The sequence below is a fragment of the Sorex fumeus genome, unplaced genomic scaffold (assembly GCF_029834395.1).
Source record: "Sorex fumeus unplaced genomic scaffold, SorFum_2.1 ptg000013l, whole genome shotgun sequence".
NCBI classification, from domain to species: Eukaryota; Metazoa; Chordata; class Mammalia; order Eulipotyphla; family Soricidae; genus Sorex; species Sorex fumeus.
The window spans coordinates 10,703,019-10,725,461 of record NW_026606070.1 but is presented as its reverse complement, the minus strand read 5'-3'; the positions used below and the strand labels follow the sequence as shown (position 1 = coordinate 10,725,461).

Sequence of the window (22,443 nt, the reverse complement as noted above, 5' to 3'; positions counted from 1 at the left end):
AGGTACACATAACTGCTGCATTCGGAGATGTTCGTTTCGTTGAGAGCAAATGGAACTCCAGGAACGAGTCTGTTTCTCATGAACATTGTCTTCGTGAGATTCAGCTGCAGTCCGGCCTTTCCACACTCACCTTTTCCTGTAACATAAAAGTAACAATCATGTCTCAGAAAAACTAAACAGGGGGCTGGAGCAATAGCACAGTGGGTAGTGCATTTGCCTTGCACGTGGCTGACCCTGGTCCTATTCCCAGCATCCCATATTGTCCCCTGAGCACTGCCAGGGGTAATTCCTGAGTGCAGAGCCAGGAGTAGTCCCTGGGCATCGCTGGGTGTGACCCCCCCCAAAAAAAAGAAAAAAAAAGAAAAAACAGAAGATAGCTGTTGCCTTCTGTAATATTTGAATCAGACAAGGATGAATATTGCAAATATATGAAGAGACCTTACAGTTCTACATACAAGCCAAAAAATACATTCATAAGAAACTATGAAAGACTTTTAAACATAACACACAAATAAGAACTGTAAGTATAAGAATGTTTCACCTAAAAAAAAAGGAATGTTTCACTTTACCAGTGAATAAAGAAACAAGTATTTTAAAAAATACTCATATTTCTCTTGGGTAACATTTATTAAGGTTAGTGTGTGTCATAAATGGTGCCCTTTAAAAATGCAAACAAAGGTCCTGTAAAGTTAGTGGTATTATTACTAATGTCAATTTTATAGACAAAGAATCTATGGCTCAGGGAGGGTCATATGCTCAAAGTGATGTAGTTAATAAGTCGTAATAAGCAAAATGCCATTTCACCTTTTGAGATTTGCAAAGGCTAAGTAATAGGTATCAATATCAAAAACACACATGCTCTCGACCCAGCAAGTTCACCTATAAAAGTTCATTCCTGAGAAATAATTGGGTAAAAACACAAAGGACATTTACAAGGACATTTACTACTGTATTATTTATAAGAGGAAAGGAAAACCAGAAAGAAACAAAGCAATATAAATATTTTCAAAGGAGAATTAAGTAAACCTGTATGCAATTTAACTTTAGCAATTGTTCAAAATAATAATGGCCTAGCTGTACTAATGAACGGGTGAAAAAAACCAGGTTACAAAATGACTAGTCAATTATGATGATATTTTATAAAAGAATGATTTAGTTTGGTAGAAAAGAATCAATCTATGTACTGTAGTTTTCATGGTGGGGAATTAGATTATAGCTGAGATCATTATCTGCACTTTTATAACTTGTAAATGTAAATAATACTCTTTTGTATTTTTTGAATAGTCTTTTAGATATAAATATTTGAAGCAAAAAAGCAACAATCGATTTATCACAAGCAAAAGATAACCAACCAGAACAAATGCCCTGTGACTTTAGGATCAGGTCCAAGGCAGATGTCGAGGAGATCAGAGACTCTACACCTAAGAGAAAGATAAAATAGTGAAACCTCATCATAGAGCATGGTGTTGGGAAGAAGGAAAACTTCCAATTGGAGAATGAGGGAGGACTGGAGGGAGAAAGTCAAAGAAGGGAGAGTCCAGTTGGAGAGCAAGAAAGTAAAGACAGATTGGAGGAAAGTTGGTTGAGCAGCAAAATTAAGTTGTTAGAATGAAAGATTCAACCTGGGATGTGGCTGAGAGGCAAGAGTGTGTAGCTAGAGGCAGTTAAGACCGTTAAAAGCTTGGAGGGAAGCTGTACAGATCCATCCCTCTGTTGCCTACTCAATGTCCTTGTGTTCTGTTGTGAGCCTAGTGGCTCCTACAATTAGGCTGGGACTCTATGACTTGCTCTTCCATTGAAGTCAATGAGGAAGGATTGAGACCCTTATGGATTGCAAGAGTCTCTGTTTGTTCCTCTCCCGGCTTTATGAAGTAGCTGTGCATGCCACATATTCCATCCTGGTTAGCAAGTCACTAGTGCCCAGGGACCATCATGTGATTGGAACATAAACTCTTATTGTGTTATGAGACAGTGATTTCAGAATCTCTATGATATCAAGAGCTGCTTGTTTTAAGATGCTTTATCATTTATGATGTCCGATTTTGGACAGATGACTTAACTCTGAACATTAGTTATTTCTCCTGTATATGGAAATAATCTACCTGTCAGGGTTATTGGAGAATTCAGTGGGAAAGTATGGTGTTAGACACAAAATATTCAATATGTATTGGCTGTTGTTATCGCGGTCATTTTTTTCTACCTTATGGGATAGGCCTACCTCACAAGGTAGGCATCAATGAGACAAGGGAAATGGCAAACTATGACAGCAGGGAGAATCCAAGGAGATTTTGTGTATCTTATTACCAGTCGTCAAGGGACCCAAATCTGTGAGTGAAGAGAATTGGAGACCTTAATATTTCTGGCTAGTAAACTGTCAAGTTCCTGTCAGTGGAAGCTGATGCTATTGGAATGAGCACTCATTTGCAGAAGTCAATATATAAAAATAAGTTAGGATTATCCGCATGTCAATTGAAAATGCTTACAAAATTGCTATCATAATGAAATAGGTTCCGCTAATATTTCCCCTCAATATCTCAATGTAAGTGACCATAAAACCTTTAAACTATTTGATCATCAAGGATCTTGGGCAAGAACTCTGGGGTTACCTGCTCATTACTGTGACTAAGGAAGAGGATGATATTGATGTGAGATCAGGCCAGTGAGGTTGGAGTTAAGGGGGCATGTGTGAGATTTGAGTCCATCACATGGATTTTGGGAGACTTGGTAGTGATCTTCACTGTCCCTCCTTCACTACTTTCTTCTTTTTTTTTTAAAGTAGCTCATTTGTATTTAGCTCATTTTATTAATGACAAGTATAATAAATGTTGCACTGAGATTCCTTTGAATGTTATGATTATACAGAGCCAGGGGTGAGCCCTGAGCACCTTTGCTGTGGCCCAAGAACAAAAAGGGAAAAAGAATAAAAATAAATTTAAAGCAGTTAATGTGTTTGCTTTACACATGGCGGACCTAGGCTCAACCCCTGGCATCTCATATGGTCCCCTGAGCCCTGCCAGGGGTGATCCCTGAGCACAGAGTCAGGAGTAAGCCCTGAGCACTGTGGGATGTTGTCCCCAAACCAGAAGAAGATAATAATAAATTCATCAGGCTGGAGAGATCATACAAGTGTGAAGGTGCTTATCTTACACACTCATGACTCAGGTTCAATTCCCTACACTTTATATGGTCCCCAGAACACTGCCAGGAGTCTTCCCTAAGCAAAGAGCCAGGGATATTTCCATGGGCACTGCCAGGTGTGCCTCCTCCAGTGAAAAACCAAACCAAAAAATCAATTCTCAGCCAGGGATGTTGCTCAAGTGATTGGGATCCTGCCTAATATGTGCAAATTTCTGGGCTTAATTTATAGAATGTGCATCTCCAACTCCTAGCTCCCAGCACTGTCAAGTATGGCCCTTAGGTCCCCTGATCATTACTAAATCAAGAACCAGGGAGAATAGCTCCCACAAAAATTTTTTTTTTGTTTTTTCATTTATTTTCATTTTTAAATGAATCACTGTGAGGTACAGTTACAGACTTATACACTTTTGTGCTTATGTTTCAGTCATGGGCTGGAGCGATAGTACAGCAAGTAGGGCGTTTGCCTTGCACGCAGCCCGGGCCCAGCCGAGCCGGGTTTGCATCCTCCGCCCCAATCGGAGAGACCGGCAAGCTACCGAGAGTATCTCGCCCGCATGGCAAAGCCTGGCCAGCTACCTGTGATGTATTCGATATGTCAAACACAGTAACAACAAAGTCTCACAATGGAGACGTTACTGGGCCTGACTGAGAAAATCCATGAACAACGGGAGGACAGTTTCAGTCATACAATGATCGAGTACCCATCCCTCCACCAGTGCCCATTCTCCACCACCAATGATCCCAGTATCCCTCCCAACGTCCCCACCCCATAACCCCACCCCACCCCGCCTCTGTCTCTGTGCCAGGGTATTCCCTTTCTCTCTCTCTCTCTCTCTCCTTTTGGGTGTTGTGGTTTGCAATATAGGTATTGAGGCTCCCACAAAAATTTAATTTAATAAAAAACTTTAATATAAATTAAAAAAATTAGGCACCATGGTTTCCAATACTGTTAATGATAGAGTTTCGTGCATGAAACATTCTATTAGAGTGTCTCCCTCTTTAACCCTCATACCCTCTCTCTCCCTCCAGCCCAGTTCTGTAGACAGTTCTCTGCTGCCCTTGACTATTTGTAATTCCCTTACTATGTTTCTTTATATTACACATATGAGAGAGATCATTGTTTCTGTTGCCCTTCTTCTGACTAACTTCATGCAGTATGATACTCGCCAGTTCCTGGCATGTACCATCAAATTGCATGATTTCATTGTTTCTTACTAGCTAAGTAGTATTCCATTCTGTGTATAATACCATAGTTTTTCTTTATCTAATCATTCGTTCTTGGACAGTTGAGCTGTTTCCAGATTTTGGCTATTGTGAATAGGGCTGTGATGATCATCTGAGTGGAAAGGTCTTTTCTGAATAGACTTTTGGGCCCCTTGAGCGTAGATGCCTAGAAGTGGAATTACTGGGTCATATGGAAGCTCAATAGTTTTCTGAGACATGTCCATATTGTTTTCCAAAAGGGTTGAGCCAGTTGACATTTTTACCAGCAGTGGTTCCTTTTTCTCCACATGTACCCCAACACTGTTTTTGTTGTTGTTATTCTTTTGCTGTGTGAAGGTCTGTCTGGTGTGAAGTGATAGCCCATTATTGTTTTGATTTGCATTTCTCTGTGATCAGTGATGCAGAGCATTTTTCCCCCCATGCATCTTTTGGCCATCTGTATATCTTCTTTGAGGAAGTTTCTGTTTATCTCTTCTCTCCATTTTTTGGATGGGGTTGATTATTTTTTTCTTATTAAGTCTTACAAGTACTTTACATCTTGGATATTAAGCCTCTATCAGGCAAACAAGTATTTTCCCTTGGTCTGTGAGATGTCTTTATATCGGGCATTCTTTTCTTAAATGTAGTCTCAATTTTTAAATCTTTGCTTCCCCTTGTTTGACCAGTGGTGTGAATCACTGAAGATGCCTCTAGGTTCAATGCCATGAAGTATTCTGCTATATTTTCCTCAGTACAGTTTATGATAGGCTGGAGCGATAGCACAGCAGTAGGGCGTTTGCCTTACAAGCAGCCAACATGGCCAACCCGAGTTCGATTCCTCCGCCCCTCTCAGAAAGCTACCGAGAGTATCTCACCCACACAGCAGAGCCTGGCAAGCTACCCGTGACGTATTCGATATGCCAAACACAGTAACAACAAGTCTCATGATGGAGACGTTACTGGGCCCGCTCAAGTAAATCCATGAACAACGGGAGGACCGTGACCATGACAGTTTATGACTCCCGTCTGATACCCAGGTCTTTAATCCAGTTTGAAACTGACTTTTGTGTGTGATGTGGGAAAAGGGTTTGAGTTCATTTTTTTAACATGTGACTGACCAGTTTCCCCAACTCTACTTGTTGAAGATGCTTTTCTTATTCCACTTCATATGCCTTTATGGGCTATACCGGTAGCACAGTGGGTAGGGTGTTTGCCTTGCATGTGGTGGAGCTGGCCCACCGGAGTTCAATTCCTCCGCCCCTCTCTGAGAGCCCGGCAAGCTACCGAGAGAATCTCGCCTGCATGACAAAGCCTGGCAAGCTACCCTTGACGTATTTCATATGCCAAACACAGTAACAACAAGTCTCACAATGTTACTGGACCCACTCCAGCAAATTGATGAACAACTGGAGGACAGTGCTACAGTGTTATGCCTTTATCTAGTAAGTTTAATACTGAGAGAACAAGTTGTCTAAATTACTCCCATCCAGTGTTGGTTGTAAACTTTCTACACCAGAATGGATGGTGGTCAGAAGTAGTTGTGTGAATTTGTTAAAACTGAGATCTCAGAAGCAACTTACTTGGGTCTGAGAAAATGTCAACATTTTTTTTTTTTTGGCCACATCTGGTGCCACTCAGTAGCTAAAGCATTATTGGCAATGCTTGGGTGACCATCCTGTTTAAAGACCCTTGGTACTGGAAATCCTACCAGGACTTGGTATGCAAGGGGTGAGCACTAGTCCTTTCAACTGTGGCCTAGGCCCCTCTAAGCACCGAAGAAGGGGAGAAATCCCCTTTTCAGGTGGGAGTCAAGGCCCCTGACCACTGCTCTCAGGGAATGTACATTTCTGCTGTCTAGTCTTCCAATAGCTGTTTAGTGAGCACCTACTCTGTGCTTCAGATACAAAGGCACTAACCCGGAGACCACCACCGTGGTCTAGGAGAGATCTTTGTCAGGCTCTCTGAGGTTGTCTCTTTGCTCTGGCAAAGCAGTACCTGCTCTGAGGACCACTCTGAGTTTGAGTCCTTAAGAGGAAGAACTCCAAGTGGCGCTGGTGCCTGTGGGGATGCTTTATGGAGGGAGTGAAGAGTGGAAACAAGTGGGACACCCCCCCCCCACCCGCACGTCCCAACAGGGGAGGGGGGTTCGATGCTTATGGACAAGCTCCCCTTTGGCCAGGCTCTCCGTCTCATCAATCCAACTGCGGGACCCAGCATGTCTCGACTCTGGGCGGGTCCCAAACCTTGCCGGGGCGTCCCAGCCACCACCCTCCGCATCCCTGGAGCAGCTCTTCTAATTTACTTGGTTCTAGACAAAACAACCGCTGTCACTTGGCGCTGGCGGGAACGAGCAGGCCTCCTCTCTTGCAAACGCCTGGCCCTCCCTTCCCAGTCGTGGGCAAGTGGGGGCGCAGCTGGACCCAGACTCCGAGTGGGGCTCCGCTGACAGCCTTTCTCGGGGGGTGGCGGCGAAGGTGCCTCGGGGCTGGGAAGGGCCGGGCCGGGACACACACGCCAGCATCCTCCTCCCCGGGGGCCCGTGTCGCGCACCCGGTCGCTGCCGGAGGGTCCCAGAACCGGGGACACGGATCGGGTCCGCCGCACGCCCAGAGCCGAGGTGTTGGGGGCTGCAAGGTGGCCCCCCAACCCCCAAGCGTGTGCCCCCCCAGCCCAGAGAGGGGTGTGGACCCGGCTCGCGCGCCCCCCCGCCGCCTCCCCTTCCTCCCCGGCGTGACCACTTTTGCTCCCGCCCCAGACAAAGGCAATGAGAACTCCGGCGACGAGCGAGGGGATCAGGTTGCTGCCTCGGCCTCCCCGCCCCGATCCCCCCCAGCTGCCTCCCCACCCCACCCTCCCCTCCCCTCCCCCGCGCCCCCACGTGACTCTCTGGAATCTTTGCCCGGAGCCTGGAGTCCCCGGGTCCGTTTCCACCCCGAGCCGGAGGCCGGGCGCGCGGGCGCGGGAGAGGCGGGGCGCGTGTCCCCCAAACGCGGGCGGCCGTTGGCGGGGGAGGTTGGGGTGGGCTTCTGCGGAGCCTTTCCGGGGTTCCGCGCTCGAGTGGGCGTTCAGCTCGGTGGGGGACATCCCCCCCCCTCCCGAGAGCCTCGCGGCGCGTGGCTCCTCCTCCGCGCCCGTGATCACACCTCGACCCTGCAGTCCGGCTCGGGGCGTTTCGTGGAGGGGAGGACCGAGCCGCCTCCTGGCTCCCCGCAGCCCCGCGGGTCCGGGAAAGTCTAGCAGGCGCGCCCACCCGCCGTCCCCTCCCCTCCGCCTCGCCCCGCGCCCCCCGCGTCCCCGGCGCCCGAGCGCGCTGCGGCACCGAGCCCGAGGTTGCAGCGCCCGCCGGTCCCGGGAGCTCCTGCAGCGCCGCACAAAGTTTCCTGCGAGCGGCTCCGGGATCGGGTCGGCCGAGCCGCGGGGCAGCCCCGGGAAGCGGCCGAGGGGGCGCCCCGATCCCCGCCGGCCGAGCGGGAGTTGTCAGATCAACTTTACAAAGCGCCGCCGCCGCCGCCGCCGCTGCCGCCGCACCTGCGCGGGCACGGGCGCCGGGGTGGGGGGACCCCTGCAGCCGACCCCGCCCGCTGGAGGCAGAGCCCGGGAGGAGGCTGGAGGCAGAGGCCGGGGGAGGAGGCTGGAGCTTGCATGCTGCCCCTGGCAGCCGGGGGACGCGCCAATTCCCCGCGACACCCACCCGGCCGCCTCTTCGCCCCTCTCCAGTGCGCCCCGCGTTGGCGTCCCGCTGCGCCCCAAAGCAGGGCGCGCCCCTGACCCCCCGGCCCCCGGCTGAATTGAATTCACCGCCCCGGCAGGCGCGTGAAGGGTCGCTCCCGGCCGGTGCTCGGCTCCGGCTCCCCGGAGCTCACCCCCGCCGCCCCCCGGCTCTCGGCGCGCCCCGGCCCGGGGAGCCCACGGCAGCGTTTTGGACCCGGATCGGTTTCTTGGATGCTGAAGGCTGAGCCGTTCCAGCGCGGGTGCCCAGGCGGCGATGGGTGTCTTCGGAGTGTGGCTCGGGGTGGCCCTCGCCTTGGCGGAATTTGCAGTATTGCCTCATCATTCTGAAGGTGAGAGCGCTCTGTGTGTGTGTGTGTGTGTGTGTGTGTGTGTGTGTGTGTGTGTGTGTGTGTGTTTCAAAAGCCTGATGGGTTTATTCCGGCTCGGGTGGAAGTTTTGGGATGGGTTGGTGGGCGCGAATGAAGCTCAAGTGGGCATTTTATTTATTTATTTATTATTATTTTTTTTTTTTTCTGGGGAAAAGAGTGTTTTGCATTCAACTCACAAGCCGGCCCCGAAGTGCGCAGGGGTGGCTGGGTGGGTGGGTGGCCGAGCGCGGTGGCAGCTCAGAAATTGGATTCTTTCTTTTTCTCTTCCCCGCTGCTCTGGAATGGAAAGCAATCGCCGGGAGCATAGGTGAGGCGCGAACAACTGCTCTTACCTGTGTAAAACTGCATCTGCTTCCGTGAATCATTGAAGCCTCCGAGCCCCGCGTCCCCTCCCGCCCTCCAAGCCCCAGCCAGGCGCTTGGAAAACTCCCCTGAAGATTTTTTTTTTTTAAATAATCGAAAGCGTGTTCTGGGGTCTCTGTAACTCAGTTGCACAAGCTGAGCCCTCCCGGGGCCACCTGCCTTCCCGGGGATGGGGGTGGAGTGGGGGAATAAAGTGGCCCCTAGGAGTTGGGCTTGATTCTCAGGTTCCCTCCGGGGGGCTCCATCCTCGGTGAAACAACCCTGGAGCTGGGGCCGAAAAACCAGGAGCCCGGGACAAGTGTTGTCGCCATGAGAGCCAAAGAAATCTTAACTCGGGCAAAAATCAATGAACCGACGAGTAAATCCGGAGTTGGAGGGGGCGGGGGAGGGGGAGATGGGGAGGGAGTGCCCGGGGCTGGCGGGGCGGGGACCGCGGGGCGCCGGGCGCGGCCACCTGCTCGGAGGAGACGGGAGAATGGCCCCTCGTGCTCGGACCGGGGAGGGGGGCTTCATCCAGCGCCGCCCGCGCCTGGACCCCCTCCCGGCCCCATTCATTATCCAACCAGCTGCGAGGAGGGTTCACCTGCCCGGCTGCAAATCTGAGCTGGGCGGCGGGCGGCGCCTTGGAGGGCTCCAGCTCCCACGCGGGACCCGGGCCGGGGGGTGGGGGGAGACAAAAGTCCCGAATCGGGGGGACCCCCAGCCAACCCTCCAGCAAGCGACAGGCGACCTCTTCCTGGTTCGTTTCCCGGGAGAAAGAGGCGTGGCCTTTCTGCAGGATTTTTGCAAAGCCCGCTGGCCTTGCCCGCCGGTGCTGGAACTGCCCGCCCCTACCCCCACCTCCACCCCCGACCCCTTGACCCCCCCGACCCCCTGGTTGGGAAGTTTGTACTGAGCCTGGGAAAAGTTGATCTGGGGCCTGTGTCGCCTCCTTCCGACGACGTAACCTACATCTGCACTGTACGTGTGTGTGTGTGTGTGTGTGTGTGTGTGTGTGTGTGTGTGTGTGTGTGTGTGTGAGCGTGCATACATTAAAAAAGAAAAAAAGAAAAGACAAACGTGTAAGGCTTAACGGTGGTAATAAACCAGCTGGGTGAGTCGCTGCAGCCTAGCCAAGTCTGAGTCTGAGACGTAGAAAAATGCCCTTTTCCTAGGTGGAGAGCAATTGCTTTCTTGGAACCCTAAACCCCAGCCGCGCGGAGAACGTGTTTTCGCTCCCGTGCAGCTCGCCAGGGGGCAGTTGGAATGATGCAGTTTTTCACCACCGAATCTCTTGAAGTTGCAGAAGCCGTTCGGATGGGGAGCCTGCAGGCTTCTCGGTGGGGAGAGAGTGGCTGAGTTGGGCAAAGTTGAAGAAAGTCCGGGCTTTGGTTGGAGGAAAGGCGTGCTGGGAGCGAGGGGCGCTGTTTCTCCAAAGATTCCCTGCAAACTTTTGCTCCTTAACGGCTTCACCCCATCTTCAGAGCCTTCTAGGATCAATTCACAAATTTGATGCAACGATGTCTGAGACTGGCCCTCCCAATCATGATTATGCTTATCTAATGAACCACAAAGTTGGACAGTTTGTTGAGAATTTATTTGATTTATTTTGTTTTTTGGGCCACACCCAGCAGTGCTTGAGGCTGACTCCGTATTTTTGCCTGACATTCTGCTGGGCACATATTTTCCCACATTAAATTAGTTTTGGTAATTGATACCAGTGCATAGTCTGAAAATTTTGTGGTCATTACATGGGCTTTAGTTTTGTTGGGGGTTTTCTTTAAAAAAAAAAAAACTAATTTAAAAAAAAGGCTCAGGTTAGATCTCTGGCATCCCAGATTGTTTCCTGAATCCCATCAGGAATGATTTCCAACAAAACCAAACAAACACAAAGAACATTGAGGGTCTGGAGAGAGAGTGCAGTGGGTATGGCTCTTGCTTTGCATAAGGTCAACCTGGGTCCGATTCTCCATCACCTCATTTGGTCCTGCGCCTGGGGCTGCCCGCCTCCCCTCTATCCTGCCTGGAGTGATTCTTGAGTACCAAGCCAGTTTACTTACCAGGAGTAAGCCCAAGGGCATGGTCAACAAACAACAAATAATAAGAATAACGTTGAGGACCAGCACAAGGAGTTTAGAGGACTCCGTGAGTTTTTACTATTGGTCTTGACTCATTTACTATTGGTCTTGACTAAATTAAAAAAAAAAACAAACCAGAGAAACATGTGCCCATCTCTTGGCGGGCTGTGATAGAGGTTTTGTTTTCTTGGGTCTGAGAGACAGTACAAGGGTTACTTGCCTAGTTTGATTCCATGAGTGCTGCCAGGAGTGCCTTCTGAGCTACTACTACTGAGTACTACTACTATTACTACTGCGTACTACTGAGTCAGTAGTACCCCGGGCACAGCCCTAAAAAGAAATTTTTTTCTTTTCAATGTTCAGAGAACATGTCACCATGCTTCTAGTATGCTCGCAAATAAATCTGAAGTCACTGAAGATGTGGTCTTCCTCACTTTGCTGTGTATTGCTGAGAGTTCAGGATGGCTCCTAGTTTTTGGCTTTTTTGGAGTTTTGTTTTGTTTTTGGCCATTCCTAGTGGTGCTGAGGGACTATTCCTAGCTGTCAGTGTTTGGAGAGTCCTATATGGTGCTCTTATCAGGGACTTGCATGCAAGGCATAGACCTTAGCCCCTACGTTTTCTCTCTAGCCCCTCTTAGTTATTCTTTTGTTTTATTTTGCTTTGTTTTGGGGCCACACTCAGCAGTGCTCAGGGACTACTCCAGGCTCTCTACTCAAGGATCACTCCTGGTGGGTTTGGGGGACCATCTGACCTGGGTTGGCCACATGCCAGGCGAATGCCCGCCCCACTACACTTAAGTGTCTCTTCTGGTTATTTTTATGTCTCCAACTCAGCTTTAGTACACAGTTGGTGTTAAAAAATATTGACCAGATGAAAGAGTCTAACCAAATTGCATTTATTTAAATTAAGTTTAGTTTGGCCTCTCTGAAAGCTGACTTACGACCTTGCATGAACCACTGATTCTTTTGGGCTGTGGTTGTGTCATGTACCAAACATAGAAGTTGATTAGGTGATAGTTCTAAAATACTTTTACTTATTTACCAGCATAGAAAAAAATCAGTATTTTGCCAGATTGCCTTTTTGTGTGGTCAGTTGGAACATTCTGGATCTGAATTTTAATTATTAAAAGAAAAAAAATTTTGTAAGCAAAATATTCAGTAAATTTGGATTTCTTTTTTTGTTTTGTTTTTGGGCCATGTCTGGTTCTGCCAGGGCTTACTCCTGGCTTTTTGGTCAGGAATCACTTGGGGGACCACATGGGGTCTCAGGTATCCACTCCAGGTGGGATATGTGCAAACCAAGTGCCTTACTCACTGAAGTGTCTCTCTGGCCCCTAGTTTATATTGTCTTAGGCAGTCAAGAGAACTATGATTTAAGAACTTAAAAACAGTAAGTCACAGAGAAACTTCTGCGAACCTGTTTGCTTTCTGAAGCAGATGAACTCTGGAGTGACATTTTTCTGGAGTAGAGTCTGCATTGGACTGAAGCGATAGCCCAGCAGGTAGGGCATTTGCCTTGCATGCGGCTGACCCTGCAGACCTGGGTTCGATTCCTCTGTCCCTCTTGGAGAGCCTGGCAAGCTACTGAGAGTATCTCGCCCGCACGTCAAAGCTTGGTAAGCTATCTGTGATGTATTTGATATGCCAAACACAGTAACAACAAGTCTCACAATGGAGATGTTACTGGGCCCGCTCCAGCAAATTGATGAACAATAGGAAGACAGTGTTACAGTGCTACAGATTCTGCATTGTGTTGACTGGTGGAAATTCTGTGGCATCACATTAGCTAGAACATGTTGGCTTGGGTATAGGGAATGATGATTGAATTGGACATTAAAATAACTGAGTTCTAATCTGTGTTCTACCACTTCCCAGGTGATTTTAGCTAATATCACTAAACTCTCTTTACAGAGAGTTTGTGTTAGGTTACGTCTGGTAGGGAGATACAAAGTCAGAAAGTAAAATCACAATATTTCAGGGGTTTGCCTATCTAGAAATCATTCCGATGAGTAAAGTAGCCCTAGGGATGTGTAAAATTTGGTCCTTGGTGGATTTTACATTATGGGATCATTGCAACTTTGCCTCATTTGGCTCTTGCAGCTACTTGTAGTGGAAATAAAGAGGTGATATATTATTAGCAACTCTTATTTCATCATATTACATTTTTGGTATTTGGGATTGTATTTTGGGCATTGCTCTCCTCATTTACATCATTCAGTGAGGGCACTGCCATCTGTATTTCAGTGTTACAGACTTGAGTGGCAACATCACTCAGTTTTATACAGACATAAGTGTCATGAAATATTTTCTACCACATGGCTTAGGCGAGGGGAGGGGACGACCGCCTGGCAACATTGCTGTATGTGCCAGCTCTTATAATAGTCCACAAACATTTGGCCTGTTTCCACTTTAATACTCTATTAATTGATCTGAATCCTGGTTGACAATAGCCAGGATATGAGTTGTTCTGTCAGTCCAGAAAAACGATCCTATTTTAACTATGCCACAGTGTACAAGCCATATGCTGAATTATAACACAACATAAAGCTCGTACATTTAAATGTCAACTAGTGACTGCTTATTCCTAATGAATCATGCGTTTGTGATACTATGTTTCCCAAATCTCTTTGCATCCTATGGTCATATTGTCACTACTAGTTCTTAGGACTAATGAATCTGACATTTTATTTTATGGCTCTTGGATTTAACTTCTCTAATTTACTTAGTTTACTGGATACTGTTTCTCTAGTGAAGTTTCCGAAGATAAGTACTGTTACAAATTAGCTCCATAATCCTTTTTTTTTTCTTTTTGGGTCAACCCAGCGTTGCACAGGGGTTACTCCTGGTTCATGCACTCAGGAATTACTCCTGGGGGTGCTTGGGAACCAAATGGGATGCTGGGAATTGAACCCGGGTTGACCGCATGCAAGGCAAATGCCCTACCTCCTGTGCTATCCTCCAGCCCCTAGCTCCAGAATCTTTTTTTTTTAAACTTTTCTTTTTATTATTTTGTTATAACAATGGGTTCATCAAGTTGTTCATAATACAGTTGTTTCAGGCCTTAAATATTCCAACACAAATCCACCACCCATCTCAACACCATGTACCCTTCCCTCCACCAGAGTTCCCAGTTTCCCACCCAACACCCCAACCAACCTCCCTCCTTGCTGGCACAGATTTACTTCAGTTATTTGTTACAACACAGAGGTAAATGGAATAATCAGACCTTAGATCAGTAAGAGTTGATCTGTGATAACTGTTACAGCTCACAATGATGTTACCTAAAGTCATTGTCTGAAGTTCTACTGTGCTGGTTTGAGCCTTTGCTGTTATTGTTCAGACCCATTGTTAGCTCACATTTTCCCTGCAAACTTTAGAACGTACACATCAAGAGTATGTTGCATAATGCACAAAAGCTTGAGAACACACAGATGCTTAAGTAATTACGTGACATTTTTGCTCCTCTGGTCTCCAGAAAGGAGGAAGTTCCCAGGGGCACTGTGATGACCACTTCACCCTGTCGAGCTTGGTGCCCCTGCGAGGTCAGATCTTAAATGACTAGGCAGCTCAGCTATATTTGCTGTAGCTAGGAAGAAACCGGTCAAGTTCTCAGGGAACTCTGGCTCTTCTTGTCTCTTAGTTTTCCTCGAAGGAGGCCTGCTTCTCTTTCTGGATCCATCCCAACTGTCAGAATCCGCCTGGCTTTGCAGTATCTTTTACGGTTCCACCAAAGTCATCAATGCAGACCTCAGAGTTAAGCAAATCAGTGAGGAGTGGAGTCTTTGCTTTCCGTGGTGTTGGGTGTGTACAGTTCGTTGAAAGCCCTCTGCTCTAGTGTTGAACCAGACTGTGCTGTACCTCGGCCAGCAAACCTCCCAACTTCTGCTGCTGGTGGGTGTGAGATGTGTGCAAGTGTCGGAGAAATACACTGGCTTTGGAGGAACCACATCTGGCATTGGGTGGTTGGCCTGGGCATCACACTGGCGTGCTTTATTTTCTCGAGGGACTAGAATGAGGTTTTTGGAAGTCATATTGTGCAGCTGCCTTCTGGGTAGAATTGCTGTGTTTTAGGAATGCCCTTTAGGAAAGGGGGAAGACAATTTCTTTGGGAGTTGTACATCATAGAGGACCCAAATTGAGTGATTTTCTTTCCCTAATGATGGAATTTATCAGCTGCTATACCCCAATTTAACTTGAGTTTCTAGCAGATGTTTGATTTAACCAAGTGTGAATGCGGTGCCATACTCAATGCTTCTTATTTTTTTCATGTTCTAATGAGTGTATAGTAGCAATCTCAATGTGCAGAAGTGAGTTTTGATATGGGCATTTGGGTACTTAAAAGATTTGATTCCTTACGGAGTTTGGAAAAGACATTGGTTCATGGGAAGTAATGTTATGGAGGAGAGCAGTGCAATCATTTGAGGAATTTTATTCTAAAGGTTGAATTTTATTTTTTCTGAAGAGTAAATTTTTAAAAATTGTACTCATTTAGGTATATCAGAATTAATTAAATATGTTAATTTTAGTAATTTATTTATTTATTTAGCTTTTTTGGGTCACACCTGGCGATGCACAGGAGTTACTCCTGACTCTGCATTCAGGAATTACTCCTGGCAGTGCTCAGGGGACCATATGGGATGCTGGGAATTGAACCCGGGTCGGCCATGTGCAAGGCAAATGTCCTACCTGCTGTACTATCGCTCCAGCCCCAATTTTAGCAATTTAGAAGTGAAATTGTGTTTACATGTTTTTATTTTTATATGATTATCATATACACATATGTCATGGATGAGTGTTTTAGGCATTCAGGGTATATATATGTTACATAAATGTAGACTGTCATAGGACTACATAGGTTGTTAAACACTATCTTTGGAAAAGGATTTCTTTTTTTTTTTTTTAATTTTTATTAGTGAGACACCATGAGGTACACTTGTAGACTTACAAATTTTCAAGGAAAAGGAGTTCTTAAAGAAAAAAATTCAATTAAGAATTTCCTCCTAGGGATGGGTGTTGGAACACTGTATGACTGAAGTCTAATCATGAATAGCTTTGTAAGGGTGTATCTCGCAATGATTCAATAAAAAAAATTCTTAAAAAAATAATGAAAAGTTGGGGAAAGTTAGAAAAAATTTCCTCCCAAGGTTTTATCTCCAGTTATTCTTATTTGAATGTCAAGGGCACAAAAGTCATTTCAATAAATTTACCCACTGAGATCTTGGTTCAAACCCCAAGTGTAATAAATAGCCATCTCATTTTCTTTGAAGATTGTTTATAATTTCATTCTTTGGTGGATAAAATAGGCCAGACCTTTCCCAAGAAGTTAATATACTTCAGATTTCAAGGTCTATCTTAATAGAGGTGAAATATTGTAGTAAAATGTGTCTTTTCTTTTTGTTTGTACTTATTTATTTTTTTCTTTTTGGAGTGGGTGGCTCTCCAGGGGTGCTTGGGGACCCAGGCTGTGTGGTTGTGACAGAAGGGTGCTTGAGCCCCCTGATCTGAGACTGTTGGGGCTGGTTCCAGCCGGGCCACCAGCAAACTGGCAGGGCCAGGGCAATCTGGGCCTTCCATATGCAAGGCTTGTGCTCCAGCTCTTTTGAGCCATCTCCCGGGCCTGTGCTTCCTTCTTTGGATGCCCCACATGGCCTGTGTTTCTGCTTTGGTGTGTGTTTGCTATTCCAATCTGTGTTACATCAATCAACACCTGTTGTGCTGCTCAAAGTATGCATTGAGAATGTGTTTATATGTTCTTTTTTTAAAAAAAAAATAGAATGACTATTTTACATGGCTTTTAAATACAAAACTTAGAGAGGGTTTATTTCATAATATGCTAATTTTCAGAATATGTAGTCTATCTCATTCCAATTCAGTCTCTTTTTCCCACTTACGAGTGAATCATCTGTTGCTTTTTTTATTTGCTGCTTAATGAGTGAAAAATATAAAGATGTATCAGTTCCTAATCAGCTCATTAGGAAAAAAATTGAATGCAAAGAGGGTGAGCAATCTGAGGTAAGAAGCTCAATACAAGAGTTCTTTTCAAGTAACCAGAGTCCACTGATTTTTCTCCTATAAAGAAAAATATGCTTTATTAAGGCCCCAAGAAAAGAGACAATCAACCAGATACCTAAGTGGGTGCCTGCATAGGAAGAGTTAGGGAAAACCAAGAAGAGAAGAGGCTTGTGTGCTAAGAGTATGTCCACTGTAGTGGGGTAAGGTAACATTTCCACATCTTAGCAAGGATGCCACAGGAAGTGCACAGGATGAATTCACAGATGAATAGTGCAGACACAAAAAGCTCAGAGGAGGAGAAGAGCATAATTCCGTGGGGGAAAGTTTCATGCAGATTGGGATCAAATTCAAGGAGCCTGAATAGATCGAAGAGAGCTCTCACAGGAAACAGAAATGAGCCAAGTGGCAAACATGTTCGGTGCCTCTTTTGCAAACACAGCACCCAGAAGGAGAGAGAGAACAAAAGGGAATGCCCTTCCACAAAGGCAGGGTGGGACGGGGAGAATGGGAGGGGGTGGGAGGGCTACTAGGATCATTGGTGGTGGAGAATGGGCACTGGTGGAGGGATGGGTGTTCGATCATTGTATAACTGAAACCCAAGCACAAAAACTTGTAAGTCCACAACTGTACCTCATGGTGCTTCACTAATAAAAATTAAAATAAAATAAAAAAAAAGAAATGAGCAGAGGCCTGGGGCTTTGCCTGTGTCACCACAGCACGCTCCGCCGGCTGCTTTGGTTGTGCTGGAGAAGTTGTGTAAGCAAAGTGTGGTGCTGAAAACTGGACTAACAAATTGGACTAGGTTGCAAAGGCTTTGCCTTGTACCACGAGAGAAAAATTTACACTGTATTTATAGCAAGCTTCTGTGCATACATTTATTTTTAAGTATAGTACTAAGATTCTCAAAAATTAATTTGGGGGGGGGTTCTCCGAGTAGTAGAGTCACTTCCAGTGACAATCATCCAGAGAGGTTGGAAGATTCAATTCGGGGGCCCGAAGAACGTGCTCCGGGTCACCAAGGTCACCCTGCTCTTGCAGGACCTCAGGCCACACACTGTGGTGTTGAGGGGCATGCCGTTTGGGATAAAACCGGGGTCTCTTGCATGACACTGACCCCTCTTGCTATATTCTTGCCCCTCAAAGAATAATCATCAATAATCATTAATTGTTAATAATTCGTGATCATAAATATTAACGACTAGTAATAATTCTCTCTATCACAAAGCTATTGATGACTCAGCATTCCAACCCCAGTTCCACTAGCAGTGTCAGCGTCCCTCCACGAGTGACCCGAGGTCTCTCCCTCTCCCCTCTCCATCCCCTTAGCAAACTCATTTAAAACATTTTGCTTATTATAGTTTGGGTGACAGGCTTCCATGAGTGTTGATGCTTGTGGTTTTGGTGTGCATGGTCACCTTACCTCCGTATCATGGAAATATCCAAGGTCCTGGACTTTCCGTTATCACTGCCCCTTCATATTCCAACCTGACATGCTCCCCCCCCTTTTTTTTTGCATTCTTTTTTTTTTTTGCTTTTTGGGTCACACCCAGTGATGCACAGAGATTACTCCTGGCTCTACACTCAGAAATCATCCCTGGCAGTGCTCAGGGGACCATATGGGATGCTGGGAATTGAACCCTGGTTGGCCGTGTGCAAGGCAAATGCCCTACCCGCTGTGCTATTGCTCCAGCCCCGGCATTCTTATTTCTATAATCCAAAACAAGGGCTTGCCATCATCAAATAGTAAGTTTTCAAGTTGTTTTTCCCTTATGCCTGTTCAAAAAGTACTGTTGTGCTGGGCGGTGTGTTATATTCCCACAGGCAAAATGCTCCAACTTGGAGGACACGGTTCGCTTCTTAAAACACATGCAGGTAGTTTTGGCGTAGGAAAGCTAGGCAGTGTCTTTTAGTTCATTATTTGTCCCTTTTAATTCTTGTTTTGTTTTCTCCTCCCCACAGGTGCTTGTGTCTATAAGGGCTCCTTGTTGGCGGTAGGTCACTTTTCATATATTTGGTTGATTTCTTTTGAATGTGAAATGCTTGATTGAGGTGATTTCATGAGTGGGTTGACCCTATGATTGTAAAGTGTGTTTATTGTCACCTACAGTTTGAATATTATTCCTCATCCTAGCACAATTATGCCCAATTACCTGATGCTTTTCCCAGAGTGAATTAGTTCCATTTAAATACTCAGGTCCTGGAAAAGAAGATCAAACACCCAATACATAATTTGCATTCCATTATTGTCTTTTCCATCAGAGAGAAAATTAGATCCCATTCATTTGTCAGATATGAACTTAGGTATGGTTTGTTTATCTTCCTGTTGTTTTACTTCTTCCTTAAAACTCTCTTCCAGAAATAGGATGGTAATTATATTGGGTAAAATCTGGAGTATATCCCTGACTATTGCTTTGAATTATACATCTAACTATTGGTCAGCAACAAACAGATTAACATTTTATTTCTGAACCTTTGCCATGTAGGTAGAATTGATTTTGAATTTAATGTCAGGTCGACTTGGGGGAAGCAGATGCAAGTTTCATGCATTTCTTTTCATTAATAGTGTATCATGGTGCATAGCAGTGTGTTAAGGCCTTATTGAAAAGGCTGTCCACACTCCATCAACTCCAATAAATGATGTGACAAGCCATTCTTCACCACTTTTTGATTTTGGTTTAATAAATGCTGTATTAAAAAATAAACCGAGATGTTGGAAAGAGATTGCTTATTTTTATCACAACTCACTATTGAAGTGAATGATATTAGCAAGTCATCTTGGATTATTCTTGTGTTGAAATAGGTGAGATGTATGTAGTATATCCAAGAGAGTAGGGAATTGAAGGAATTCACAATAATAGTTTTTGTTCTGTTTTGAGGCCACCCCTGGCGGTGTTCAGGGCTGACTCCTGGCTCTGTGCTCAGGGATCACTACCATATGGGATGCCGGGATTCCAGCCTGGGTTGGCCGTGTGCAAGGCAAGTGTCCTGCCTGCTGGACTATTTTTCCAGTCCCCAAAGTAATCTTTTTGAATTGGAACTTTATGCACTAAGTCACTGCTTTGAGGATTCCAGCTTTTTCCCTTCCTTTCCTTTTTTCCTTAGGGAATCAAATTAAGGGCCAGGGAGGAGACTCGCCTCAAGCCCTGCTGGACCTGAGCTTGACGCAACTGTTGATCTGTCCAGCCCAGCCTTACCTTACTGGGAATGGCATATAGCTATTGCTATGAGCATTGCTCGGGAGACCCTTTTTGCAAAAAGTCTTCAGGATGAAGCCTTTTTTTTTTAGTTTTATTATTTCACTTCCTTAAAGACTTACTTTCCCCCCATTATTCTTTCATATACTGAGAAATTCTTTTCCTTTGTTTTATTTCCTTTTTTCTTTTTCTTTTTTTCTTCTCTTTTTTTTTTGGTGGGTCAAACCTGGCAGTGCTCAGGGCTGATTCCTGGTCTGTGCTCAGGTGTCATTCCTGGCTATGGGATCAAGGCAAATGCCTTCACACCTGTACTCTCTCTCTGACTCCAGGAATTATTCTAGAGTCATAGGGCTGGAGCGATAGCACAGTGTATAGGGCGTTTTCCTTGCATGCGGCCGACCGGGCCGACCTGGGTTCGATTCCTCAGCCCCTCTCGGAGAGCCTAGCAAGCTGCCAAGAGTATCTCGCCCACACAGCAAAGTCTGATAAGCTCCCCGTGACGTATTTGATATGCCAAACACAGTAACAACAAGTCTCACAAAGGAGACATTACTGGGTATGCTCAAGCAAATCGATGAACAATGGGAGGACAGTGACAGTGCTTTTCATTATCATTTTTTTTTTGGCCATACCTGGAGATGCTCAGGCGTTACTCCTGGCTCTGTACTCAGGAATCACTTCTGGTGGTGCTCAGGGACCACATTGGATGCGGGGGGTGGTGTGGGGGGTTGGGCGGGTGGTCAACCTGGGTTGGCCGAGTGCAAGACAAGCACCTTTCCTGCTGGACCATCTCTCGGGCTTCTTCTCAGCAGTTTGAGAAGATTATTAGGCAGTACAGATGATTCTGTTGTCCATATTGTTATAAAGAAAATTGTTTATTGTATAAGATGTTTTATAACTTTTCAATATATTTTGATTACTACTGGTGCATTTAAGACTTAACAACAGACCAGTGAAATGGGAAGACCGTGTATTATTTCGTACCTCTCCTCCTTTGGAAGAATATCCAAGCAGGAGAGCAGTTAACAGATTTGCTCAAAGGTAACTGGACAAAACAAGCTGTCTTCTCTCTCCTGCTGAGCCTGATCTGAAGAGGCTAGACTCCCCCATACCTGTCGTTGCTGCTTGTGATTGTACATAATTGAACGCATCAATTATGAGGAGAGGTCAGGTTGATTAAGCTCAGGGAGACGTTGATTAATTTGTGTTCAATGTAGTTCCCGTGTCGTTCAGTTCCATGCCCTGGTTCAGTCTAGCACTCCTGGCTGCTGGGATCTGTGTCTCCTCCTCACCCCTGGACTTGCCTTTGCCTACCAAGCCTCTCTCTGTGTGCCTCAGCCGCCTCCGTGCTGTCGTATCATTATTGTAGTTATGCAGTTCAATCATACATTATTGTAGTTATGCAGTTCAAGAGTGGTCACAGTTAGTGTTGTCTTTGCTAAAACGTGTGGCCATCAGCGTGACTGGAGTGTGGGCTGCACTGAGAGAGGCCGAGAGTGGACAGAGGCAGGGCTTGTGAGGTCCAGTCAGATGGGTGAGCCGCTGAGTGAGGGATGGAGAACTGAGGAGTGGCAGAAGCTGAGTTATGGTTTAATTAAACTGCTGAGTGTGAAAAGAAGCCGCGATCTTGTTACTAGGGAAACTTGAAATATTTTAAGAAGGCTCCATAGAGGTGAGTCATGGAGATCTTGCTATCAGATTAAGTGTGAGAGAAACAACTGTCAGCGCCCCAGGAAAACCATGGGAGTCTAGAGAGATTTTGAATTCAGATTTGTTGGTGACCCCTTTGAGTTCTCTTCCCATTTTCAGGAACTGAAACTGGAGGTGATGGGTGGTTCATTGTGGATGGAGTTGATTGCCAGCATTCATTGGAGCTGTTCTCTGTTCACTGTGGTGTGGTCTTGGAGAAAGACACTGTACTTACAGTAATAAAATTGGGTGAATGTGCATTTATGCATTTTGAATAGAAAAGAAAGTCATTGAGAACATATATATATTCTAGTCTAGGTGTCTCTGATTAAACAGCTCTCCTTGGATGAGAGAATTTTCTTTTCTTTGAAAAGAAAAAGTCATCTATCCAACTTTTAGTGTTATTGCTAATATGTTAAATCAGAGTTTGGGCCTATTCTGGTATGAACAGACTGAGATAAAAGAAGGAAGATAGAGTTTGGAATCCTGAAGCAGTTAAATATATTACAGATTTTTTTCTATTGCAGATCTTTTGCTTAAGAAGAACAAAAACCTTAAGTTACCTTTTATTCATTATTTTTATAAATTGAGATATCATTGATATATATTTGTTTTACAATGATCTGATGTATGCATATACTTGAAGTGATCATTTATTTTTATTATTTTTTTGTTTCCTTTTTGGGT

General features: G+C 45.6%; 1 protein-coding gene across 1 annotated transcript in view; it reads left to right on the top strand.

Annotated features, from left to right (window-relative positions):
- Positions 1 to 8,265: 8,265 nt before the first annotated feature.
- The window catches only part of FRAS1 (Fraser extracellular matrix complex subunit 1), a 508,077-nt gene continuing 493,899 nt past the window's right edge, over positions 8,266 to 22,443 (top strand). The window contains exons 1-2 of the mRNA XM_056111320.1: positions 8,266 to 8,402; positions 18,833 to 18,864. Of these exons, the coding sequence (XP_055967295.1) occupies positions 8,327 to 8,402; positions 18,833 to 18,864 (108 nt within the window). The 5' untranslated portion in view covers positions 8,266 to 8,326. The remainder of the gene's footprint in view (positions 8,403 to 18,832; positions 18,865 to 22,443) is intronic.